The 19,519-nt window shown below is 39.6% G+C and overlaps 2 protein-coding genes across 8 annotated transcripts in view; one reads left to right on the top strand and one right to left on the bottom strand.

The window, feature by feature from the left end:
* Positions 1–16,547, top strand: part of LOC129721418 (sialin-like) — a 66,946-nt gene extending 50,399 nt beyond the window's left edge. For 5 of the 6 annotated variants that reach the window (XM_055673963.1, XM_055673962.1, XM_055673959.1 and 2 more), the window contains exons 3-5: positions 4,646–5,695; positions 5,754–5,995; positions 15,185–15,894. In XM_055673963.1, the coding sequence (XP_055529938.1) occupies positions 4,646–5,695; positions 5,754–5,995; positions 15,185–15,391 (1,499 nt within the window). In that variant the 3' untranslated portion in view covers positions 15,392–15,894. Of the gene's footprint in view, positions 1–4,645; positions 5,696–5,753; positions 5,996–15,184; positions 15,895–15,999 lie in introns of those variants that run through there. The other variant, XM_055673964.1, reaches the window with a different exon arrangement.
* LOC129721420 (arginyl-tRNA--protein transferase 1) lies at positions 16,335–18,721 on the bottom strand. 2 transcript variants are annotated; one of them, XM_055673966.1, is made up of 6 exons: positions 18,517–18,721; positions 17,812–18,464; positions 17,600–17,743; positions 17,027–17,208; positions 16,660–16,969; positions 16,335–16,595 (listed from the first exon to the last, which is right to left on the bottom strand). In XM_055673966.1, the coding sequence occupies exons 1-6, from the start codon at positions 18,599–18,601 to the stop codon at positions 16,497–16,499; spliced, it is 1,473 nt and encodes a 490-aa protein (XP_055529941.1). In that variant the 5' UTR covers positions 18,602–18,721; the 3' UTR covers positions 16,335–16,496. The 2 variants fall into 2 exon arrangements, with proteins under 2 accessions (XP_055529941.1, XP_055529940.1); XM_055673965.1 differs by lacking the exon at positions 17,600–17,743 and adding an exon at positions 17,331–17,480.
* Between the last annotated feature and the right edge of the window lie 798 nt (positions 18,722–19,519).

Raw genomic sequence — 19,519 nt, 5'->3', positions numbered from 1 at the left:
AATTATCAATTATCATCATCATCAATTATCAAACGGCGTCAAATGGCCGGCGAAAAATTTAAAAAGGCAGTTTCAGTTGACTATCCCTTTTTTAGACTGCTATTTCTCGAATTTATCGAGTAAATTAAAAAAATGTAGGTTAACATCGGACTTGGACGGACAAATACTCAGGCAAGCGTTAACGAATGAGAAACAGTTCAATGAAAAATAATCCTAATAATTGCAATTGATTGTGAATGACTGGAAATCTACCTCATACCTTTGTGTGACTCCCTCTTAAAAAAAATTAGTTTGTAGGTGGAACGAGACTCGATATCGTGGAGCAGATGGCGTGTAAAAGGAAGGGTAAACTCACATTACACACAAGCACGGATAAAATAATAATGAAGCAGCATAAAAACAACAACAACAACAATATCGCACGCTAGCCTGGGGGGCTAATAGCGGTCTCGATCAACTAGATTAGTTGAGGGAATTTGTTATCGATATTGTTTTTGGCACATTTTGCATGCTGTAGGATAAGTACAGCGATACACCGTACCCCAGTGCTGAGTCGTGAAAATTTCCAGCTCGAAAAGATCCTCGACCTGATCGGGAACTTACTTACTTTGCTTTGTTGGCTAATGGACCGTCCACCGGTCTAGGGCCGAACGAACTGGAGATGTTCAGATTCTTCTGCCTGGGCAGCCGTTCTCCAGCCTCCTCGTACACCAACAAATCGTGCATCTTCTTCCACCGCGCACATCCACCGCGTGCGAGAGCTACCACGAAATCGACGGCCTCTTCCTGGTTATTGAAGATAGTTTTGGCGGCTCTCTCGTCAGACATTCTGGCTACTACATGTCTACAGGGACGCCACATATACAGATTTTTCTGTATTTTACAGATTTTTAAACTGGAAAAGCAATACAGAATCTGTATGACAGAATTACAGAATATTGCCCAAAATTAAAATTTTACAGATTTTTTTTTTTGTTATACTGATGAACTGAAATCAATTTCAAAGGTAGAATTCAATTATACGGTTTTCAAAGTTTTGTAAAAAATAACAACATTAGGATTATATTGGTATCGATGCTGAAGAAGTGCAATGTGACTTGAACGATACAATTTTCCAAATTTGTAGCAGTGACTGACAAGGGCTATCTAACGAATTTCGCACGCTTGAAAAAAACTTGTTGGCCGGAAGATTCATTGAAACAAATGATTCAACCTGGTCTGAGTTGTTAAACACCACTATAGGCGGGATAGTAATTTCAAGTTTCCGTTACAGATCATTTGTGAGTATTTTTTTAATAAATCCACACTCTTCTGCTTATTTGGAACGCATACTTTTAATATATAGTTAAAACCTGGGAGGGAGTAACGAATACTGCACTCAAAGCAGAGAACACGGACATGCGTCGTTTTTTGATAGCGGATAGAAATCTTCTTGCTGTAACGCATGCATGACTCAAACGAAGTTTTTATTAACATCAGGAATACTGAATGTGCAAATTTGTATGTAAAACACAAATTTTTTGAGTCTGCGGTTTTTCAATTTGCCGTTGTATAAAATTTTCTTCAGAGTTTTGAGTTCATATATATTTGCGCAGATTTACTGGAAATGTGTACGCGAGTGTAACCTGTGAGGCAGGTTTTTCAGGATTTCATGCAGTTTCAAAAATTTAACAATCCCACATCTCACTATTTTGTTAAACGAGAATTAACATTCGGCCGTGATGAATTGTGTTCGAGATAGAAACCGAAGCCTTAAATCCAGAAAAAACGCAAGTTTAATAATCGAAGTTCGCTAACATCATTATTACTTAAAGCTTATGAAATTTATTATTTTACGTAAAAATGAACCAAAATATTTTGTAAAACGACAATGAATACAAAAACTCTTGCGATGAATATTTTGTCAAGCAACGCGATACCGTTCAGTTATAACAATACTCTTTATAAAAAAGCGCTTTTTTCTCTTGGTTCAAATTGACAGTCTGTGACAGCTCATTCTGGTTCATTTTGACACTCACACAGCTTCGTATCCGTTTCTCCCTCCCAAGTTGAAACCAGATCAATTTCAAAAGCTGAGAGCTACGTTGCAGACCAAAGAGGAGATACTAATATTAATTAAACAAAAACTTTAAAAAATAAATTTAGCGAAACCTGTATAAACATCACGTAGAGAAAAATGAATTGGTTTAAATATATTCTGCAAGTAAAAATGTTTCCATCTAACATTCTGAGTTTGCTCGATACATATTTTTAATACAGATTTTTTTGGTCCGAGATGCAGATATACAGATATTTTCAAAGAAAAATACAGATATAAATGTGGCAACCCTGCATGTCCAGCCCACTGAAGCCTGCCCCGCTGTATTACCTTCACTATATCAGCATGTTTGTATACCTGGTGCAACTCGTGGTTCATGCGTCTACGCCACACCCCATCTTCTAGTTTTTCTCCGAGCACTCGTCGATCAGCTTCCTTCAGCGTCCATGCTTCATGTCCGTAAAGGGCCACCGGAAGTATCGGCGTCCCATACAGCGCTAGTTTTGTGCGAGTTTGCAAACTACGGGACCTTAGCTGGTTACGTAGTCCGTAGAAGGCCCTGTTCGCAGCTGCAACTCGTCGTTTCACTTCACGGCTCATATCATTGTCACATGTCACAAGCGTACCAAGATAAACGAATTCGTCAACCACTTCAAATCGTTCTCCATTTATCTCCACCTTAGCACCAACACCACGGGAGCTCCCTGATCGAGAATCGAACCCGATATCACAACCGTGTGGGAGAGCTATCCGACTGACATCGCTAACCACAGAACCACGGAGACCCCTAATAATAAAGCATAAATCAGTATGACACTTGTCAATAGCGGTATTGCTAATAATAGAAGTGCGGGTTACAGCATACAGCCGAACGTATCTCACAACAGATCAGCGATTCTGGTCGCAGTGAGGAAGTCCATACAGGAAAAAAGCACATGAGTCCCAGAATCCAATCGAATCCAGTTTCTTTACAAAACCAACAGTCATTTCGAGTTTCGCAAAATTATTCAGTGCGTTGACTTGTATGACCTATCTCGGCTACGTTAATATTAGCTTACTCAAAAGAAACGACATTCAAAGTCAGCACCACCATGTTGCCTCGAAGATACACTACACCGATCAGTTCACCGTCCTTCTTGAACTCCGCTTCTGGCTATCGCGAGCAGTGAATAGTACATCAATACCATCTTATGTTGTGAGAGCTTTTTGACCGAGAATTGCTTGATTAAATATAAATCCTTCGTCCGTCCCAGGAGAAGGCAAACAAACGGAAGAAGAGGAGGTGACCCTGCGAACTGTCGCGGATTTTATCTTCAAGATCGTGTCCGACGCTTGAAGATTGTGATCAAAAGGAAACTGCTTGAACGATCACAGTGCACAATACCATTGCGAGATTCGGTGCAACGTAGATGATTACGGAAAATCGCCTAATCTGCTGATTCATCCTGCCACATCCTGATGTTCCGGGTGATTTCAGTTATAACGCCCTGCGGAGAAAGTTCGCTGACTGTACTTGCATTCGTAGACGAAGAAGCCTTCATCACGTTGATAGAAACAGAGTTAGCTCATGGGCTAGGGTTAGGCGGTGAAAGGAGAGCTAGTACTCGACTCATGCGACTACATGCGGGAATTGCCGATCAGTTCGTATGACGGTTGATCAGATATTCTAATACGACTAAGCAACTCTTCTGGAAACAAAAATTGGCATTACGAGCGAGCCATTCGCAGCACGGTGCCAACTCGACTGGATAGTGAAAGGGCACGAGCATCTATTGAGTCGGAGGGTAACAATCTAGGTTACCACCAACTATTCTACAACAACAATCTTCACGATTTTCTCAAGAATCGATACTGGAGAAGGCCGTGAAACGCGTAGGCAACATTAGCTATATTAAACAAAAAAAGAATCCTTAGAAATATGTAGGCTTGGACTGCCCTATGGAATAACAACATAATAGATTCAGCTTTCACTCTTAACCTTTCTCTTCCAACAAACTTTTTTTCAGTTACAGCTTACCACGTGAGGTACCACTTCTTCCATTAGGCTTATTTTTTCGCCAACATGGCACAAATTGTTTTTCATAAGATCAAAATGACATAAAGGTCGTCACAAATTAACCATACTTTCAGATAAACAATCTAAAAAAAGTTACTCAGTCAAATCGAAATAAAAACTATGTAAATAAAACAACTTTTCTCGAATAATTTTTTCTCGAGTGTCCAGTGTATTATACTGGTATACTGGTTAATATCTCCCAGCTGGTCTCGAGGTACGATGCTGGCCTAACAAGCCAGTCGTTGTATGTTCGAGTCCCGGTTTGGGAGAGGCTGTTAGTGTCAGTAGGATCCAGGGCCGGCGTCACACTATTTTCCCTAGTGGGTAGTAAGGAATAGGGAAGGTTCATAAGTGGCCTTTCGGAAGTTAACCGGAACAATCGCCACGGCGCGAAGTCTGTGTATAATAAAACAGAACAGAAGGTCGAGCACCAAGGCAGTGCTTTGCTTTTCCAGTTTATTCTGATCATAATTTTACTCTGACGCTAGCCTTTATGTCACTGTACCGGTACTTTACATGCAATTTTTATATAAAAATAATTTCTCTTGCAGGGCCGATTCCCAAGCGGCTGATAGTCGCAATCATGATCTTCATCGCCTGCGTAACATCATTCATGCTGCGTGTAAATATGTCTCTCAACTTACTGGCGATGGTTAAACCAATCACGAACTCAACAGCTAAATCGGTCAACATCTCAACAGTAACAATCAATTCGACAGAAGTACTACTGCCAACCAACATCACAACCCCGCAGCCCAAATTAGAGATCCAAAACTTTGGACCACGCTATCAGTGGGATCAGGGAACTCAGGGCCGCATTTTGGGAGCATACTTTTATGGTTTCATGATAACATCGCTTCCCGCCGGTTTGATGGCGGAACGGTACGGACCCAAGCTGGTGGTGTCGCTCTCCTTTGTGGTGAGTGCCATTGCGACCGCCGCTACACCGGCACTTGCCGCAGTCGGTCCTTGGTATGTGATCGGATCCAGAGCTGTTGTTGGAATCGTCGCTGGACTTGTGTATCCAGGCTTGCAGAACCTCATCTCGCGATGGATTCCACCAAACGAACGTGGCAAAGTGATTGCCTGCATTTCCGGTGGAAGTACTTTCGGGACTGTTATCACCTGGCCAATGTCCGGCATACTTACAGAGCAACTCGGCTGGAGTTACGCGTTCTATCTTCCCGCGTTGATCGTATTGCTGATGGCCGTCCTCTGGGTTGCATTGATTGAAAACTCGCCCGATCAACACAGCACTATAACTCTCGAAGAGAAGAGAATAATCGATGATTCGTTTGGAAACACAATATCGAAGGCGAAATCCTGGCCTCCTTACGGAAAAGTATTGACCTCAATCCCATTTTTGGCTCTTTTGATGCTGCACTACGGCAGTATGTGGGGAATGAGTTTCTTCATCACACAAGCTCCTAAGTTCATGAACGAAGTTCTTGGTTTTAAACTAGCGAATGCCGGTTTCCTGTCCAGTCTGCCATACCTGGCAAGAATGTTCTCCGGATTCATTTTCGGCTACATTGGCGATGTGATCCTGCAGAGAGAGATCATGAGTAGGACGACGCTGAGGAAATCTTTCTGCATGTTCTGTAAGATCTCTACTAGATAATGTTTTTGCTGTATTAACAGAGATTGTTTTAATTTTAGCTCATTTTTTACCGGGCGCATTTTTGGTCATTCTTCCATTCATCGCTCAGGATCCACTAGTATGCGTAGGATGCATAGTACTGTGTTTGGGTTTCAACGGCTCATCTACGATAACTAACTTGGTGAACGCACAAGACCTTGCGCCGAACTTTGCTGCCTCGCTTTATGGGTTTTTAAGTTTTCTAGGCACCACCACAGGTTTTATAGCTCCAATGCTGGTGGGCTACTTTACGGCAGAAAATGTAAGTATTGAGCAAAACTTTTATTGTTAGCTGGAAGAAAAAAAGATATCTTCAGTCTTGCAAATATTCTCTAACCGGTATTCAAAACAGACTACCATAACCTTTAGAACAAATTCGGTCTTGTAGATTCGGTTTCAGGAATGATTGATATTTGCAATGTGTTTTTACTGAAAATCAATTTGTATTAGGGCTTTCAAAATGGCAGCACAGCAGAACTGTAAACAAATTTGATGCAGCGAAATTGAAGTTTGTGGATGGCTTCTTTCTACGCCAATGAAAAAAGCAGAAGATAGCGAAAAGTAAACTTTTCGCCGCATTTTCACTCCGAAAGCTCGGGTAAACTTTCATTTCACTCGAAGTGTAACTCGAATTTCGCTTCACATGAACTATGAACTACAGGCTGATGGAATGCCTGTCTCTCCTACAGGTAGGTTTTCACGAATGATTTCGCTAGCGAAAATCTATCCAATTACACTTTGTTTCATTCGTGTTCTACACTTTTACTGCATCGCTTTGTTCTCATGTAGCTCGGAAGCGAATTTTTAGTTATTCGCTGTGCAACCATTTTGAAATATTTTGATGCTTCATTTTTATTAGCTTAAATGGTATTTATACCACATGATTTCTACGAGATTTCCCTGTCAAGTGTCCCACTAAATTTGTGATTGATCTCAATCTTTTTAGGAATACTTTAACAAGTGTCTGTATTCGTTTTTGTTTGTGTTAAGTTTTGTTTGTTATGTTTGTGTTTGTATAGAAACCATTAAAAGGGAGCAACACATACTAATGCAAGGGTTCATGTTAAGAAACGTGAATCTTTTATCATTAACATCTGGAGCAACGTCCCAACGGGCTTCAACAGTTCCTCTCGACCGGGATTCGAACATACGGGCCCAAATTAAATGGTAAACAGATCAGTTGTAAATTATGGTTCGATTTTAGCAGATAATAACTTTACATCGGTTTGTTTTCATTTTGATTTAGAATCCGAGAATGGCGATGACTCTAAACATGGGATCTGATCCCATTCAATATGTTTGAGTTTAGCTTAAGGCCAAATGGTATTGATGCCAAAAATAGCCCACTTCGAATTTTCAGGAGCACAAGACTCGGTAACAGGTAATATGTCATCTGTGAAAATGCTACTTTATTTTTGCTGCGATGAAGCAAACATAAAATAACGTTTTCACAGGGAACGTATCATCTATCTCCGAGTCCTGTGCTTCTGAAAATTCGAAGTGGTGGCTCGAAGTCGACCGTTTGTGGCTTCAATACCGCTTCACCTTAAATATACGTCTGCGTGTCCGCGTGAGTCTGATTGGGTACTTAAATCAGACTACTCTTACTTACTTTTGCGGCGACAGGCCGGTCATCAATCCAGTACCGAATCCAAAATACGGCGCCATATCACTCGGTCTTGGGATCCTCCAGTCGACTCTAACACCTATTAACACGCGTCCTCGGCATCCTCATCGTCAGTACACATCCAACGAGTGCGGGGTATACCCTGAATTCGACTACCTCTATCGCGCTTGCTGGTAAACATAATTTTTGCTGATCGTTTCTCCGGCATTATAGCCTCCCGGCATTTATCCGCTGGACTACATCCGCCGATTTGTATGAATGGTACACTTCATGGCTCATGCGTCTGCGCCAAACACCATTTTCCAGTATGCCACCAAGGGCTGACCGCGATTTCACACTTAAAAACACAGGGAGCTCGCCGATCAACCTCTTTCAGTGTCCATGCTCCATGGCCGTATGGGGTCCCCGGGAGAATCAATTTTTCATAGAGTGCAAGCCTTGTACGGGTTTGCAGGCTGCGGAACCTCAGCTGGTTACGCAGTCCGTAGAATGCCGTGTTTGTGGCCGCTGTCCGCCTCTTAATCTCATTGTGGCACGTCACCCATGTACCCAGGTAAATTAATTCTTCGACTACCTGAAATGAATCCCCATCTATCACCACCGCAGCACCAACATCCAACGAGCTACCACGCTCTCTACCAGCCACCATGTACTTCGTTTTGGCAGAGTGTATGACAAATCCAATTTTTGCAGCTTCCCGCTTATGAAGTCGAAAGGCCTCTCCCACCGCTCTACGGTTAATACCAATGTTGATATCGTCCCCAAAGCCTAGGAGCAAGTGAAACTTCGTCACAATGGTGTCGCTTCTCTGTATACCAGTTCCCGGTATAGCACCTTCCGTGCTATGTTAAACGATAAGTTTGACAGCCCGTCACCACGCTTCAAAGCATCAACAATTCTTCATCAGCCCACATTTTCAGCATGATCCGATAAATGGCACCAAACAGCTGTTTTCGCCCGACTTTGAAAGCTCGGTGGAAATGTCGTCATTCCCAGCTGCCTTGCAGTTCTTTGGATATTCAACTGCCTTCTTCACCTCGTTCATGGCTGGTGGATCAACAACTGGTCCTTCATTCTCAGTATCAATCTTGCTTCTTTCAACGCCTCTGTCTTCCTCGCCGTTGAACATCACACTAAAATGTTGTTGCCAACGGCTGGCCACCGCTGATTTATCGTTAATAAGGATCCCCTCTTGTTCCCCTAGAGGTACTCGTAAGCAGGGTAGAGAATTGTACTGGTACGCGACAGCATTCACACGACAGCAGCAAGATTTTGTGATTGCCATTGTGGAATGAAACGCTACGCGACAGTAGCCGCTCTCGAGGTATCATACGTTCTGCTGTTATCTCTTGCTTTTTGTCACGAAATCAGCATGAACAACAATTCTCTCGCTCACTTGTCCTTATATTGTTAGAAGACAATCTCTGGCTCAGTGTCATTGCCTGTAGCTCTCTGTGCTATATATGGCATTTATTACGAATTGAGGTGGATTCAATTTACTTAGCATTGATTTTTTATTCGGGTCCGCGGACGTTTATTGAATTTGTAAGATTCATGCGTTTATTGTACTGCTCTTTATTTGAATGTCAAATGCCTAATTTAAATAAAATTTTACCTACAGCGAACTTTTTTTGAAAGAAAAAGTTCACAAACAGAAATAATAAAATAAATATAATATCGGGTCACGGGTGGTATTCTATCGTATATGTTGTGTCGTACTTGTAACTTTTTCATGTACGCGATCCAGCACGAACGGCTGCTAACTTAAATATTACTTTGCTCTAAGATATATGTAGCTTTCACAAGCATTCGTGTTTCAAGTTACAACCAGTTTAGATCCAAACTAAAGACGAAGTAATTAAGATTCAAATCTTCTGGTTTACACGATTGATGATATTCTTCGGCAGAATACAGAAATTATTTATTTTCCATTATATTGCTGTTCTAAACTGTCGCGTTATTCCTACACTCAAAATAATTTTCACGTTATAATTACCGGAAAAATTATGTGAATATTTTCCACTGTCATTCTAACGTAGATTCTACGTGATTGTCATTTGAGTTCATCATGATCTGGTGAGATGATATATCCTATGAATCTTATACAGCAGACATATGCATTTCATGTGAATTTCACGTAAAATTCAACTACCGGTAAAATAGAATGCATTCGATTATCTGCTAGCTACTATGTTTTATACAACGTAAAATTCTCAAATTTTGTTTCCCCAATTCCTAAATGACGGAAAATAGTTTTTAGAAATAATAAAAATATGTTGCTTGATAAATCGCATGGCCATGCAAAATCGCCGATTCGTAAATGGATCAAACGCCATGAAAACTGACAAATATTACATTTGCCGGCGATAACTACTGTGAGCTACAACTGTTTATGTACAGGAAACTCCTCGACCCTTGAACCAAATCTGTGTGAAACCTCAAGACTCGATGTAAAATTCGTACGGTTTTTGGAAAGCTAACTTATTGGCAAGCCGTCGAGAAACTCTATTTTATTTTCAGAGACTGAGTTAGACAACAGCTTCGCCATTTTGATTTCTGTATATTTTCACACAGAGAGTTCACGTGATACTTCTTCTATGACATTCTGTTTGACGTTGCCAAGTTCACGTAGATACTACCTGATAAAACATAGTATGCATGTGATTTTCACGTAGATGTTATGTTTGTCACATAAATTATGCAAAATGACAGAAAATGAATAAGTACAGGAAGCTTCACGTAACAATTATGTGAAAAATATTTTGAGTGAAACTATTGTCATTCGGAGAGTGCGACAGTCGAGATGTCGCCCGGGCCGAAGATCGACACAAAAGAGAATCGTTAACCACCCGTGTTGGCTTCTCGTCACACGATTCTCTCAAATAAAGAAGCGTACAGTTGAACGCTGCTGTCGAAGTCTGCGAGTGAGGCAACAGTACTTTTCGATACGGTGTCATGCAGAAATGTCAACTGTTCGACACACTGCTCGTAAGTCTTCAGGGGATACGCGAAAGAAAAATCGGTAATGGCGGACAGAGCTTTTTTTTCTTAATAATACTTCATTTGTTGTTCAAACTTTCTCTTAAAACATGACTGTAGCAATCAAACGAACCATAGTTCAATTTGAAACCTACCACAACATGATCTACCACTACTCTCTCCCACTCTGCGAGAACATTCCAAGCCAGGGAGTACAATTGATTTAGAAAACATCGGCTAAGGGTACGGGGACAAAAAAAGTTTGAGAGCGCTCCTCGCATCGTGGCAGGAAAAGCAGCCCTCCGCCTTTGCAAGAACACGCTCCCAATGCTGACGAATCTGTCGGCAATTGAGTCTCTTTTCAGTGGCTCTAGCTGCTCGATATCATCCTACGCTCTGATGTGTTACAGCCGTAGCCATAAGTGACATCTGGCGCAGTTTTTCACATTCATCGCTTGCTGGTAGGGGTAAACAGGGTAAGACCGCCCAGCGGGGTAAGACCGCCCCCCGTAGTTTTACTACCAAGATATATAATAATTGAAAAATTTCTTTAACATGTCTATTACAGTATAATTACATAACATTTTGCACCCCTTTCTTTTTTGATAGTGCGCGAACGGTCAAAGAAATAATCAAAAACAACCTTTCAGCTGGCCCAGTCAATGCGCTATTGTTTTGCGGCAGCGGGACTTAAGGTTTTTCTGTCTAAAAATTTATTGTTTTATTCGTGAATTTACGTTTAACCGTTTGCCTGAATCTGTCTTCTTTCGGAAATGTCGAAGGCCGTGAGTGATCTTGTAATTTTGACTACTTTTTCGATGGAATATGAAAATGTTCCACTGGGGGTTACGTCGCCCACTATACATGGGGTAAAACCGCCACGTATACAACTGCTTGTTGTTTTACTTCCAAACCCAAATGCCTCGACACTACAAAGGGAATATTCACAGGATCTTTAAATCAATTTCAAGCCACATAAGACATCGATGTTAATCGACGATTTTCGATTTGGTTGAAGCTTTTTAGTAATATTTTTTTAACGCGACTAATTTTTGAAAAAAGTTAACTTGTGTAAAAATGGTATTAATGAACAAAAATAATTTTAGAGCCAGGACGGTTTGTTTGATCGATATAACGTCTCCAGCAGAGTTGAAAATAGCAATTTTTTACTTCTGAAAAAAGTATACACTGTAAAAAAATTCAAAGAAAAGATACAAAAATAGAATTAATTTTTTTTTTAAATTTATTTAATTAAAATCATGTTTTTGCCTGCAAAATCTGCAAAAGGTAAGCTAAAATTTGATGGTTGTTATATCCTGGAGTAATAAAAACATTAACAGCTCAAAAGAATTATTTTGGGCGGTTTGTTTGATGTATAGAATCGTTGGTAATTTTGTTCCTCAAAAAAAAAAACATAAAAAATTTGAAAATATGAATAAAAAATTTATAATTATTAGTATTACTCCATACATAATAAGTCTTCAAAAAAAATCATACAGACAGGTTTACTGAGTTTCTATTTTTAGCTTAAAGACAGGTTTATTACAAATTGAATATTTTGAAAAACCCCAATTCTGGAAAATCTATTTATTTTGAAAACCACAAACAGTTACCTAAACATTGATTTGAACTTGGATAATCAAAAAAACAAAAAAAAAGTTAAAACTTAGAAAAAAATTATATTTTTCAGATTTTTCACAGTGTATATTTCATTAAAATAGTAAAAAAAATACCATCTACAACTTGGTCAAAGGCATTATACCAAGAAAATCAACCGCTTTGGCCCCTTTACCCCGCATGAAAAAGATCTGCACATTTTCAATGAATTTTTAAAATTGGAAAAAAAAGCTGGAAAATAAACAAAAATATTTCAGTTCTTATTTTTTGAATGCGGGTATTGAATAGAAGAACCTCTTAGCGAAGAAAAAATGAAATTGCAGCCGCAACTTTTTTTTCTATAAACAGAAATGCTTAAGGGGGCGGTCTTACCCCGCTTACCCCTACTCAGTGACAATCCACTCGTTGAGCGTGGTGGTCAGAGCTGTACCCAACACTTGGTGCTGATCGTACTGTGGGTATGTCTGCCCTGTTCGTTCTGATTCCCTCCAACTTGCTCATCGATCCGGTCATCAACTTTATGAAAGTACTCTGCAACCACTTCTCCAGTTGATAGCCGCTGGATGCTCAACCATATCTTTCTCGTTGTCCTTGATTTCAATACGTTGGACAACCGGCCGTGAATCTTGGATACTACAAGATAGTGATCCAAGTCAACGTTTTGTCCTCTGAACGACCTTACGTCTGTAACGTCTGAAAAGTGCCGACCACCGGTTAGAACATGGTCGATCTGAGAGCAGGCCATCCCATTTTGGTGCATCCAGGTATGCTTACGAATATTCCGGCGTGCAAAACAAACAAACAAAACATGTAGGGTGGGGAAAAGTGATCGATTTTCCAGAACCAAGTTTTTTGGTTCTTTTGGGGCGCCGAAAGTCGATTGGTTTTGTCTACGATAGCGCATTGCATTTCAAATTTGTATGAAAATTTATGTGGGAAAACCTACTTTTTTGCATTTACCTTTCTAGAGAGCTCAATAATGATCTAATAATGCACTACGTTATGTAAAAGTATAGTATTTTAGATGCCTAACAACTTTGCAGAAGACACTGAAGAGCTAGGATGTCCCTAAAAAGAGCTATAGCTGTTCAAAGTTGAGTATGTCGATTTAAATGCAGAAAATCTTGTTTTCTGCCAACATTACCAATGTACCGGCGCCAGTAGGATTCCCATCAGAAATAACCTATCGTAACAAGTTTACACATTCAGCTGGATCAAACAAACAAATTAAGGTCAATATTCTAGGCGTAGGTATAATCTACAACGTGTTTCAGAGGTTACTTCTGATGAAAATCTGACTAACGTCAGTACACTGGCAGTGTTGGCAGAAAAAATAATTTGCAACATAAATTTCGACATAGTCAACTTTGAACAGCTCCAGTATTTTTTTTTTTTTTTTGGACACTAGCTCTTTGATGTCTTCGGCCAAGTTTTTAGGCATCAAAAAACCTACCATTTGAAGTCATAAAACCTATGGTTTGAGCCACTTTGAGCTCTTTAGAATGGCAAATGCAATAACGTTGGTTTTCCATACAAATCTCCATATAAATTTTAAATGCAATGCGCCAAGCGGAGACTAAACCAATCAGCTTCCGATAAATTAAGGATTGTTTGGGGCTCCAAATAGAACAAAAAAACTTGGTTCTGGCTTGCTGCTATCAAGTTCCGTTTTTTCCATATAACGATTCCCCACCCTAATATACAGTCACTGATCGGCCTCCATCTAATGGCACGCTTCATATGTTTCCAAATTAGCACGAAAGCGACTCCTTTTTCTCATGTCACCACTGTAGTAAAGTGCCGATCTACTGTCCAGAATTTACGTTCTCTTGTTTTTGACCGCCATTACCGGTTCGAATAGAGTCCTTTCATTCCAAGTACCGAGTTTCCAATAACCGTTGTTCTTCCCATATTCCGTTTCGTATCATTATCTGAATTTTTTGTTGTAATTTAAATTCGGTAAGCTACCTTACTAGGGCTGCGATACCTAGTCTCGCGACGTGGCTGCCATCTTAGATGGCGAGGCAGCGCGTTTTATTATTCAGCCGCCCGGTCCGGGTCAGACACTGTTGTACGCCGCCCCTAATACGGAGAGACTGCCGCGAATGACCCCCCCTTCCCAGTCAGCGACCAAAGTCTCGAGTGAAACGTGTCCAGTCGTCTGCCAACCATCAGACTATACACTTTGCGATATTCTCCGAAAAAAACTCAAAAACTAAAAATATGAATCATACCATTTAAATTAAGGGTCATTTAATCGGAAATCGGAAACTGTTGGTAGGAGGTCCTAAGAGGTTACAATGTGGAATACCTGAAACAGCTAGCAGCAACCAATGAAGAAACTTGTAGATTATAGACTATAGTTCATCATTCCAAATCTTTTTAACCTCAATTTTTGACAGATAGTGGTAAATTTGTTTACATTTGAACTTTGAGATGGTCTTCAATGCAATAAAAATATGCAATAAATATTGACAAAAATATTGCGGACCCAGATCGCTACCCTGTCACTCCACAGTCGTAATGATTGAAAATGTTAAGGTGAAACAGGACGTGGTCGCAAACACCTCGAATTTTGCAGGCAGTTTTTCTCTTGTTAAGCCTAAAACTTTGATCTCGTGCAAACAAACACCACCAGCGCATGCCTAAAACAGCAATTTGAGCGCTGTTCGTTTAGTAGAAGTTAAGATTTTTACGCTCAAAATTGTACCGTAAAAAGAAACTCAACCTCAAAGTTGTTTGCAAAAACATCCCGTTCTACCTTAAATGGCATCTTTATCGATTATTGCGTAATATTAATAATAAATTATGTGTAATATTAATAATTTGCTGTGAGTAGATAATTTGTATCCAGAAATTCTGCAGTTTTCATATGTGGAACGGAGTTTGCTGTCAATTTGTTCACTCAAAAAACAAATTCATAAATTTGTGTTAGAGTAGCCAAAGTGAACGTTTGTGTGTACTACGAAGTCTTATACATTAAATAGTTAGTAACTGATCATTAACCATCAAATTGCCGCCATAGAAAAATAATCAAACCTACTAATCACATACCTGTGCATTCTGTGTTCTGCTGTTTTTGCTAAACAACGTAAACGCATTTGGGCTCAATTTCTGCAAGATTTGTGTTCAAGCTTGAATGTCTTCAATGTTATCTGTTCTTAGAGGTAGTATAGAATTAGTTTCAACCAAGCGCTTAGAATTAATCCATGCTTATTCAATTTTCAGAATACAATTGACGAATGGAAAATTGTTTTTCTGATTGGCGCAGTAATTTTCATTGGGAGTGGAACTATTTTCATTATATTTGGATCCGCCAAAGTTCAGAGCTGGAACGAGATCAAGCCGAAAACTGCCCGTTTGACAAACAGCCGGACACCGAACGAAATCGGAACCTGTGCAGAAGCCAGCGAGCTCAAAGAATTAACCCACTAGCTGGCCCAAGATCCAAGCCAGAGAATCTATCATAATTGAATTTTGTTTGATATTTCATCGAAAATAATATCCAACTTTCAATTTAAAATTATATTCGATGAAAAAAGGCTATTTGGTCAATTTTGGTTCTACGGTTTTGCGTGTATTGCTATTAAAACTTATAGTTAGATCACTAAAAACTAATTCGAAATATAATTCTTTTTGCCAGAATGATCTTTCAAAGTACGAAACTTTTTACATTTAATGAAAAACACTGACACAGCACGATTTTTTTTTTTTTTTGTTTAAACTGCTTTAGTACCATAAAATTATTCGATTATTACTGCATAATTCACATAACCATGAATAGCGTATTTTTTTACTACCAAAATTAGTGTGATCAAATAAAAGTAATCGACTACAACGGAATAAAAAAAATCTGATTAGACTGCTTCCGAATGAAATATGTATAGGATGAAAGTGTAATTAAAACGCAATACAAAAATATTGAACATGAAAACTGAGTTGATTCCTTTTGTACTCATAATGAAAAAGAAGACCCCTGTAATATCTCTTGCTGATTCCTCAGATCAGAATATAGTTTAATATTTCACTTATTTCAATTTCAGAGTACCATCAACGAATGGAAGTATATTTTCCTAATAACTGCGGTAATCTACTTCGTAACTGGTCTCGCTTTCGTTGGGTTCGGTTCCGGTCAGGTGCAGAAATGGAACGACGTTAAACCGAAATCTAAAGGATCAACGAATTACGCAATGGACTGCGTTGAGTGCAGCGAAATGAAACGACACTAGCAAGTTGTTTCTATTGGTGCAATGACATTATGGTACTTCTTATTTTACGGTTTTATTTATTTAAAATAAACAGACACTTAGAAGTGAAAGGGGCGACTTGAGCATTATTAGAACTGTTAGAAGCCCTGACTTACAATATAAACCAATGGTTTTCGTATTAGAATTGAAATATTCATTTTATTTTACAACAAAAATGCAAGGAACTTGTGTAACTACTAACTACTAGCTGATAAAGTAATTATTGATACACGTTCGAACATTGGATAGAGGAAAGCACTAGAATAGAATCAATTTACACAGCAGTTTTCCATTTATCCTCGGTACAATAGCATCCGTGAAATACAGGCCTTTCCAACCAGCTTCGAGTAAATAACAACGATTTCTTCCGGATCCGTGAAATCCTTCATTTCCTACAATATAACATTGTTTAAAGAATTTATTTCTTTGCCCACCGGCTAGATTATACGATATTACCATATAAGAGGAGTATCGCATGTAAGTATTGCCGTACAAAACCAACAGATGCAGGAGATCACTCGTTTTTACAGCACTCTGATCAGTTGCTTTAGAATCTCCATTCAATCGCGCATACTTGTTCTGATTTAGCTTTTTGATAATCGATTCATTCAGAGGATGCCAGGTGTAAACCTCCGGACATAGGAGATAGGAGGGACTTAGATTGCTTTTGTAGCGCATCTTTGGACAAGAATGGATATAAAATCCCATATAGTAGTTGGAGATGCCAGCTAGCTGCTGCTGTAATTTGCGAGTAAATGCAATTTCCCTGCGGTGTAGGAATGATAGTGTCATTCTATATCAATTTCGGAGTATTCAAATTTACCTAAGTGATCCATAAGTTCCAAGGGATAAGAAGCGGTATGCCGGATCGTAGAAAAAGTAAACCGAGCTGACGCAATGGGATAATATGTCAATAACTCCAACCGCAATTAAACGATTATCTAACCAGTACTGTTGATGAAAGGAGCCTAGTCCGCAGCTGGGTGTATTTTGCCCAGTCGTGAACTGAAAATAGAAACAAACTTTACTCATTCCGTTTTTTTTCAGCTAAGTGATAGAAAATAATCGAAACAAAACAAAACGGAATTTCTGCCATTAAAAACAAGAACGCGGGGGACTAGTCATACCTTGAGCGGTGACTTAACCAGGAAGTCAGTATAATCTTCGATCGTAAGGGGCGGATCGTTGTGCACCTCGGTTTGGTACTTCTTGTATAGAACAAACGAAACCTGAAGACTTTGCTTGAACTCATCACTAGCGGTGCTGACAGTTACAAGCTTCAATTTTATTGCAAATTTATGATTTGTTTGGAAACGGGATCCAGGACCGATAGAGCGATAAAAAGAAAAAGAAACAAAAGATTTGATTATAACTAGCAACTGTTTGTGACCATCACCTTTAGCGGAGATTTAACGAGGAATCGCTTGTAGCGATCCATTTTTAGTTTCGACGGCAAATCCTGATGAATCGCCACTTGATAAGAGCAATAAAGACGAAACACCAAATCAGTTGCGCCTTCACTAGATGGTACAAGCTTTACCTAAAAAATCAAAACATAGTTCGAAGCGATCTAGCAGTTTGGAAGAAAGTTCACATTTGTTATACTACCTTTAGCCTATGGGCAGCATCCTCATCTTCCTTCGGCGCTTCGTCCAGAAAAACTTCCAAGCTCTTCTCTACATTTTTTCCTTTTGCTCCTTGCATTTTTTGTTCAATTTCTTCTACATTAAGCCCTTTTCGCATGAGTTTTTCCCGCTTTCTTTCAACTCTTAGAAGTTTTGCTTTCTTCGGTTGTAGATTAGTTCCGTCGGTTGGTGAATTGCTAGGCAAGTTCGAAGCGCCACTTTGTTGAGAATTTTTTGATACCCGCAATTGCTCTGCTCTAGCAACCTGCGGCGCTTCGAGGTCTACCTTCTCACTGGGCACTAGGTCTATGTCGCTTATGTTCAAACTATTGCGTGGATTTCTCGACACATCACCCATTTCCATATCACCGCTTATTTCACAGCCGTGACCATCTTGCTCACTGTCTTCACAATGGTCTTTACTCTTGATACCGTCTTTTAGAAATTTGTTCATTCTCTTTATGATCTTTTTGTGTGATTTATTCAGCTTGAAGTTCATAGCATCGCACTTGATTGTGTAAGACGGACAGCAAGTGGTGCTCATCTCGGGCTTGTAACAGTAGCAACCAGAACGTCTCCAGCCACGATCGATTAGATTTTGGTAATCGTCAGCCGTCATTGTATGAGCCCACATTCCTGAAATTTGCAATGATTGTAACACCTGGCTGGTTTCCAACTTTCTACATACCGTGCGACTGGCAAGATGATGAATGCTTACAATAACCACAGCTATAATTAGACTGCTTGCCGTAAAAATCTACAATTGAAAACATTTTTGTACCGTATATGCTTGATTATGCTGCAATTTCAAATGTTAAGGCCAAGCAAAACTATAATCCATCGAAAGAAACAGATGTCTACCAATGAAGTGAAGTAAATACAGCAAAAGCAAAATAATTGCATTAAAATGACGTTTCTTTAATTTATTCACCACTATTCACCACGCAGTAGGGATGAGCGAAACAGTTTCTATATACACACTTATTTCGATTCAATATAGTTTACAGTTCCAAGCGAAGGGAAAAAGCGATAATTTTCGCTAGTTATATCTGTCGTCAATGGAATAAACTCGTGGAATCCCGGATCATTTACGCGTGCAGCAGATCCCTTAAATTCTTTATAACAAATATAAAAACATCAACTGCGAAAATGCGTTTTATACTGATGGAACACTTCTCAACGGGTCCACTGGATTTAATATCTTCAACAATAATTTTACCGACTCCTACAAGCTCGATAATCCTGCTTCTGTTTACGTCGCCGAATTGGATGCAATTCAGTATACCTTAGGGATTATTGAAAAAAATGCCCACGGACCATTACTTCATCTTTACGGACAGTCTCAGTTCTATTGAGGCTCTCCGATCGATGAAAAATGCAAAGCACTCTCCGTATTTCCTGGGGAAAATACGGGAACATTTGAGTGCTTTATCCGAAAAATCTTCTCAGATTACCTTAGTGTGGGTCCCTTCTTATTGTTCCATTCCGGGCAATGAGAAAGCGGCCACTTTGGCTAAGGTGGGCGCAACAAACGGTGATATTTACGATAGACCAATTGCCTACAATGAATCTCACGTCAGAATACGCTCGTCAACTGGCAGAGCTCGTGGGATAAGGGAGAACTGGGAAGGTGGCTACACAGCATCATCCTCAAGGTTTCCACCAAACCTTGGTTTCGGGGGTTGGATGTA

The sequence above is a fragment of the Wyeomyia smithii genome, chromosome 2 (assembly GCF_029784165.1).
Source record: "Wyeomyia smithii strain HCP4-BCI-WySm-NY-G18 chromosome 2, ASM2978416v1, whole genome shotgun sequence".
In the NCBI taxonomy this organism is placed as follows: domain Eukaryota; kingdom Metazoa; phylum Arthropoda; class Insecta; order Diptera; family Culicidae; genus Wyeomyia; species Wyeomyia smithii.
The sequence above is the reverse complement of the archived record's forward strand: the minus strand, read 5'-3'. Positions and strand labels throughout refer to the sequence as shown.